We start from the raw sequence: 7784 nt of genomic DNA, 5'->3' as shown, positions 1-7784 counted from the left end.
AAATTAAAATTAACATTTTTAAATTAAAATTAACATTTTTAAATAAACTTAAAATTATTTTTTTAAATTAAACTTAAAATTAATTTTTTTAAATTAAACTTAAAATTATTTTTTTTAATTAAACTTAAAATTAATTTTTTTAATTAAACTTAAAATTAAATTTTTTAAATTAAAATTAATTTCAAAATAAAATTATATAATATAATAATAAAAACATAAATTATATTAGGAAAGCAGGAAGTGAACAAATGTAACAGTTACTGATAGTAAAAGTACCAGATGCAGGGGTAGGATTTAATAAGCTTTGCTACTCCTTTTGGACATGTGGAACTGTGAACTGATTATGTGATGCATTCAATTGTAATCTGATGCATGTTCAAATGAAATAAAACCATTACCATTACCAAATGATACCCATACCCAAAACTCGTAGGCTCCATGGACACTTTAACCTCCAACCGTCCGTCCCCCGGGTACCCCGATAGAGTGCCTTGACTGCTACTACTACTACAAGATACGACTAAAGTCGAAGCTGGGTACGGAGACCGACAACCGACATTGTTGATTTCTTGGACATATCGTAAGCTAATACTTTTTATCGTTGTTTTAATGCCCAATTTTATTTTGTTCTCAGGCAACTTAATGTTTTTCTTTACTGTCTTCTCAGATATTGCAAGGCGTCCTTACAAGGACCCAAGGAATGGTTGCCCTTGCCCGAGGCTGCACCTCAACGCCACTGGAAGAAGAAATTACCGCCTGTTTCTGACCTCGCTATCTTGAACCTGGAAATCAAAATATGGATGGCAGGTGACTTGAAGTTCATTTATTAGTTATAAGATATCGGCGAACTCATGACCTGGGAATTATTGGCTTGGGTTTCATAAGGCGGACCACTGTTATCCATGCCAGGCTAGTCGTCGGAAATAAAAGCTGCGGTAGTTTAAAAATATATTTAATTAGAGTTCAGTTATTTCAACTGTATAAAAGTCGTGTTTTTTAGAGTGGAGAACCTACCACTAATTACGTACGGGGGGGTGCTTGACAATCATAGGAGTCTGCAGATATGACGTATTTTGCCCTAATCTGACTGCAAAAAAATGTACGAAAGACACACGTTGGCCATTTTTGCACGTAGACCGTCATTTGCAACCCAGCCTTAAAGATCCCAAAGGACATTTTAAATAATGTCCTGCCTTTAAAACCCTAGAAAATACTGATATTATAGGAAAAAAAACACCAAAATTATGTTTTTTTATGTGATTTCAGATCTCTGATGAACAAGTAAACAGTCTAAGGTGTACCCCACTCTCTCGCTAAATCAGCTGGGATAGGCTCCAGCTCCCTGTGACCCCTAAACAGGAGAATAGGTAGGAAATTAATCTTAAGGGACCATCAGCAAATGGCAAAAATGTTAAATTTAACTTGTATAGCGCTCAAAACGCTTTGACACTGTTTACATTTACCTACTGATGACGCAACACCAGGAGTAATCTTGCCCAAGGATACTTCCACATGATCGAACCCGCAACCTTCAAGTTTGGAAATGACCATTCTCCAAGTTGAGCCCCCCCCCCCCCCCCCCAAATTACCTGTTAATTTAATATACTGTTAATTTATATATTGCGGCTGAACGGTGTTCGAGTGGTTAGCTTGCAGACTTCACAGCTAGGACACCCGAGTTCAATCCCACCCTCGGCCATCTCTGTGTGGAGTTTGCATGTTTTTTCTCCGGGTACTCCGGTCCAAAAACATGCTAGGTTAATTAGCGACTCCAAATTGTCCATAGGTATGAATGTGAGTGTGAATGGTTGTTTGTCTATATGTGCCCTGTGATTGGCTGGCCACCAGTCCAGGGTGTATACCCCGTTTCTTGGCAGAAGACAGCTGGGATAGGCTCCAGCACCCCCGAGACCCTCGTGAGGATAAGCGGTAGAAAATGAATGAATGAATGAATGAGTGATTGTAACTAAAAAAGGCACAAAACAAATGTACATAATCCAACAGAACGTCACTTTTTTTAATTGGTAACTTGAAGGCACCATTTTGTTTTTTATGAATTTATTGAGTACCGCTTTTCCTCACGAGGGTAGCGGGGGGTGCTGGAGCCTATCCCAGCTGTCTTCTGCCGACAGGCGGGGTACACCCTGGACTGGTGGCCAGCCAATCACAGGGCACATATAGACAAACAACCATTCACACTCACATTCATACCTATGGACAATTTGGAGTCGCTAATTAACCTAGCATGTTTTTGGAATGTGGGAGGAAACCGGAGTACCCGGAAAAAAACCCACGCATGCACGGGGAGAACATGCAAACTCCACACAGAGATGGCCGAGGGTGGAATTGAACCCTGGTGTTCTAGCTGTGAGGTCTGTGCGCTAACCACTCGACCACCGTTCTTATTGATATGTTTGTGTCATTTATTTATTTTTTAATATCCCAGTGGTTTAAGGTGAACTTTGCCCAGCAACACATGACCATAGAAGCCATTCATCGATGGCGGTCTGCTGTCCATTCCATTCTGAAGTCATGACTTCCATAATTTGATCATTTGCGTGTTATTTCCTGTATATCAATCAGAAAAAAAACATGATCCTGTTTTGATCACGTGATGCAAATTACGTGATCAATGAGTGTGGAGAATGTTTTTTTTTTTTTTTTGCACGTTGGATGAGCCTACTGTCTCATTGATGGGGGCGGGGGGGTGAAGGTCGCAGGGTAAAAGCTCCTCTCTCTTTCCTGCAGGAATCCATGTGGAGGGGGAGGGGGGTGGGGCGGTAGTGGGGGAGGACGTTCCTGCTGCCGCCGCCGCTGCTGCACGACTTCCGCCTGAATGTGACAATTAACCTCCACGCACACCCGCGGAGCGAAGACACTGATCAGGCGCAGGTGCGTGGACTTGCTCCCCACGCAGCTTTGATGACGGGACATTGGCGCCTTTGGAGGCAAACCGCCAAACTACAACAAGGAGAGAGGATCTAGCAGCGGATGACAGCGGCTTTTTCTCCCCCCCCCACCACCACCACACACACACACTCTCCCTCCCCTCCCATTTCTCTTGACGGGACAACATGCGTGTTGGATGGGAGCTGGAACCTACTGGATGTTCTTCCATGGCTGCATTGATTTATAGTACTATTTCCCTTCAGTGATTACGCATTGACATGAAGACCACGACCCGGTTGTGTTGCGTTTAAAAGACCAAAAAAAAAACAGACAAACAGGGCGCCGGTTTCTTCAGCTCTCAAGGACGGCAAAAATAATCCAACATAATAACAATAATAATAACACGAAGATAAAAGTGGAATCAACATGGAACAGGACGACACCGTGAACGCGTCCAAGAAGAGCATCATGGCGAAAATCTTCAAAGTTCGCAAGAGGAGGGAGATGCTTTTTGTCCAGGTGTGCTTCATCTGCAGTGCCCTCTTCGTGGCGTGGACCATGTCGGCGCTGTTGACTAAAACAGGTGAGTGCGTGAACACACACACAAACACACATACACGGATATCTGCAGTATAATCACGCACAACCACAATCTTGTCTATCAGTAGCAACGGCACGGGGATGTATCGCCATGGGTACGTGAACGCAACACTGCTGCATTTTCTCTGGCGTGCTCTTTTTTAAAAAAAATCATGATTTTAGTATTTTTTTTTATTATTATTGGGGGGGTGTCGGTGGGGGGGTAGCGTTTTAGAATGTTGCTCCCTATTGCCGCAGTGTGGCAGCTGCACATTTTAATTTGGAGAGGAGCACAGGCGCGTAATCACGGCGCACGCACGCACGCTGTACATGCGCACACCCGAATCCGTTCGTCGATTTTGCAGCACGATCCACTTTGTGGTTTTGTATTGTCGTGTCACACACACACACACACACACACACACACATACACACACCTCAGTCATCAGCGTGTTTGAATGATTAGGATAAAAAAAACACGAGCCGTGGAGTGACAAATATCCACGCAGATGTCCGGAGAGCACAGGATGAGCGGTGGTCATGTGTGGTGCGTGAGATTTCCCAACCACGCATCCACGCATGCATGCATGCATGCATGCAGACGGGCAGGGAAGCAAGCAGGCACACTCTCCAAACATGCCCCCCCCTCCCCAATCCCACCCCCTTCCTGCCCTCCCCACCCATGTTAAAACTCTTCCCTTTAGGCCTGTGCAAACACTGACACGCAGAGCATCCCAAACGCCTCACACGCAGTTATGTAATCCGACCACCAACCTTGGACATTTTTTGTTGCTGAAAGAGTAGCAGGCAAACCGCCGGGTTCAGAGGTCAACCGTCGATGGTGTCGTTTGCTTAAGCTGCCAAAAAAATGCCAAAAATGACAAAAATTAAAATAATAAATTTTTATTCAATTTAACTTCAATAGAAAGTACCTTTATGCTACTATCTGCAGGGGGGAAAAAAACAAAAGTGCTACAGCTAAGAATCCAGCAGAGGGCGACGCTCAAAACTGTAATGTATCTGTGGCGTTGCCTGTTTTAGCCTCGCGTTGCGATGACTTAAGATTTGTGCAGGACAGCCTCTGGCTTTTGGCTCGCTGGATAGCGCTGCTGGATTTAACTCTCAATCAGTGTGGATGCCAAATTCTTCTGTGGCGGTCCAACTTTATTTGTGGCGGGCTCCTACAAATAGGAAATACTTGTGATGCTGAATACTTGTAATGGAAAAAATGGAATTTCATTCATTCATTTTCTACCACTTATCCTCACAAGGGTTGCGGGGGGGCGGGAGTGCTGGAGCCTATCCCAGCTGTCTTCAGGTGAGAGGCGGGGTACACCCTGGACATGCCAGTTTGTATGTTAAAAGGTGAAATACTTAGAAAGCAACTGGAGGGCCGGATTCAAACGCTTGGTGGGCCACATGTGGCCCCTGGGCTGTAGTTTGCCCACCCCTGATTTAGAGTTACATGTTGCGTTGTCGTAGTGAGAGTACTTTATACATGTTACATTGTCATAGTGCGAGTACTTTATACAAGTAGCGTTGTTGTAGTGCGAGTACTTTATACAAGTTGTCATGGTGCGAGTACTTTATACAAGTTGTGTAGTTGTAGTGCAAGTATTTTATATATGTTATGTTGTTGTAGTGCGAGTACTTTATACATGTTATGTTGTTGTACTGCGATTACTTTATACATGTTACGTTGTTGTGGTGTGAGTACTTTCTACATGTTACGTTGTCGTGGTGCGAGTACTTTATACATGTTAGGTCGTTGTAGTGTGAGTACTTTATACATGTTACGTGGTCATGGTGTGAGTACTTTATACATGTTATGTTGTCGTAGTGCGAGTACTTTATACAAGTTTTGTCGTGGTGCGAGTACTTTGTACAAGTTACGTTGTCGTAGTGCGAGTACTTTATACATGTTATGTTATTGTAGTGCGAGTACTTTATACATGTTACGTTGTTGTAGTGCGAGTACTTTATACATGTTACGTTGTTGTAGTGCGAGTACTTTATACATGTTACGTTGTCGTAGTGTGAGTACTTTATACATGTTACGTCATCATAGTGAGAGTACTTTATACATGTTACGTCATCGTAGTGAGAGTACTTTATACATGTTACGTCATCGTAGTGTGAGTACTTTATACATGTTATGTTGTCGTGGTGTGAGTACTTTATACAAGTTATGTTGTCGTGGGGTGAGTACTTTATACATGTTGCGCTGTCGTGGTGTGAGTGCTTTATACATGTTGCGCTGTCGTGGTGGGAGTACTTTATACATGTTACGTTGTCGTGGTGGGAGTACTTTATACAAGCTGTCATAGTGTGAGTACTTTATACAAGTTACGTCGTGGTGGTGCGAGTACTTTATACAAGTTACGTCGTCGTGGTGCGAGTACTTTATACAAGTTACGTCGTCGTGGTGCGAGTACTTTATACATGTTATGTTGTCGTGGTGTGAGTACTTTATACAAGTTGCGTCGTCGTGGTGTGAGTACTTTATACAAGTTGCGTTGTCGTAGTGTGAGTACTTAAATGTATCCTTGGCGTAGTCCACACCCACTTTGCCTCCCGGTACCGTAGATATCCAACAGGCTCCATTAGGAGTTTTATTAATTACGTTGAAACAACAAGAGGCTTAAATGATTATTCTGGAATATCATACGTGAGAGCAAATCTATTTCCAAAAGGTGGCTTTTGTTGCTATCTAATAGGCTCTATATAAACACACACCCACACACACAAGTGGCTAATGGCTTGCCTTAATCAAGTTTGCCTGACCCACGCGGTCATCGCCATGTCGGGACTATTGCACAGAAGCCTCGTGAACGGCTCAACTGCAGCCGCACGGCAGCCACGTATGTGAGAACGCCCGAAATCCCCTCTGAAGCCACGAGACCCACCATAATCAGATCTGTCTAATTGAATAGATCTTTCGGAGCATCACAAAAGAGAGGAGGAGGGGGGAGTGGGGGAGTGGGGGGAGTGGGGGGGGGGCAACAAGCATGTGTCATGTCGCGGGAAAAAAAACCTGTTTGCACCCGTCTGATTTCTAGTAGTGCTGTGTTGATTTGCTGAATGGTCCAGATGGATGGGATTTGATGCACCTCCTGGGTCATATACCGCCGTAAAGCGGGCCGCGGCGTGACATGCTGCCTTGCATGCTGATGTGGATGGATGGATGGATGGATGGATGGATGGATGGACAGGTGTTTAAAAAAAAAAAAAAATCAAGGCAGCTTACATTTGCAGCGTTTGTCTCCTCGTGTCTTTTATTTTTGTCAGACTATTGATGGAGAGAATATGCGGTGGTAGCCCAGCAGGACTGATGGATGTTTGTCCTTGGTGTGTCCCCCTGCTGGGCTCATTGAACAGGACTGGAGGATGTCCTCACCAGTAGACCACACACACCCACGCGGCCGCACTCTGTTGTTACTGTTGTGTTTTGTGTGCGAGCACCGTCTCTGAAGCCCTCTGCGGTGTGAAAGAAGAAAGCCATGCACGGCGACCATTGGTGCTTTGACCCCCAGCCAAACACGAGTAATGTTGTTTCCGCATAAGCAACTCGCATGTATGAGACAGAATATTGTGTTTTTTTTTGTCGACATCCTGATTGGTGTTGTTCCGTAGACAGGAAGTGGCATTTTGAGGGTTCACATTTGCGTTTTTATTGAGTCTGGTGCTTGTGTCATCACACCTAGTGACCAGTGTGAAATACTACATATCATCACATCTCAGAATGAGTCTTCTGAATGCCTTATATTTGTGTTTTACTTTAATTTAGTTATTTTTATGCTTAAAAGGGTTCTATTACGCTAATTTGCAACACTTTGTATTGAGTTGTATACTCGTATAGAGCAGCTACACACAATAACCTGCACAGAAATCGTCTACATATCACGTCTCAGAATGATTCTTCTGAATACCTTTATATTTGTGTTTTACTTTAAGCATAAAAATTACTAAATTAAAGGGGACCTATTATGCTAATTTTTGGCGCTTTGAATTGAGTTGTAGACTCGTATAAAGCAGCTACACACAATAACCGGCACAGAAATCGTCTACATACCATCACGTCTGAGTGTTTTGAATACCTTTATATTTGTTTTACTTAATTTAGCCATTTTTATGCTTAAAGGGGACCTATTATGCTAATTTGCAACGCTTTGTATTGAGTTGTAGACTCGTATAGAGCAGCTACACACAATATCCTGCACAGAAATGAACTTTCAACCAACTCGCAGTAAAACTCACTAGGAAATATATATGTAAATATACTAATATATACATATATCTATACAAACTACTGCAAG

At 43.2% G+C, this 7784-nt stretch overlaps 1 protein-coding gene across 3 annotated transcripts in view; it reads left to right on the top strand.

Annotated features, from left to right (window-relative positions):
• The first annotated feature begins 2775 nt into the window (after positions 1–2775).
• Positions 2776–7784, top strand: part of slc24a4b (solute carrier family 24 member 4b) — a 35596-nt gene continuing 30587 nt past the window's right edge. For all 3 annotated transcript variants that reach the window (XM_058078980.1, XM_058078979.1, XM_058078981.1), the window contains exon 1: positions 2776–3472. In XM_058078980.1, coding sequence (XP_057934963.1) covers positions 3316–3472 — 157 coding nt within the window. In that variant the 5' untranslated portion in view covers positions 2776–3315. The remainder of the gene's footprint in view (positions 3473–7784) is intronic.

This window comes from Doryrhamphus excisus, chromosome 1 (assembly GCF_030265055.1).
Source record: "Doryrhamphus excisus isolate RoL2022-K1 chromosome 1, RoL_Dexc_1.0, whole genome shotgun sequence".
Taxonomy (NCBI): Eukaryota; Metazoa; Chordata; class Actinopteri; order Syngnathiformes; family Syngnathidae; genus Doryrhamphus; species Doryrhamphus excisus.
This window is presented reverse-complemented; position numbering and strand designations above follow the sequence as displayed.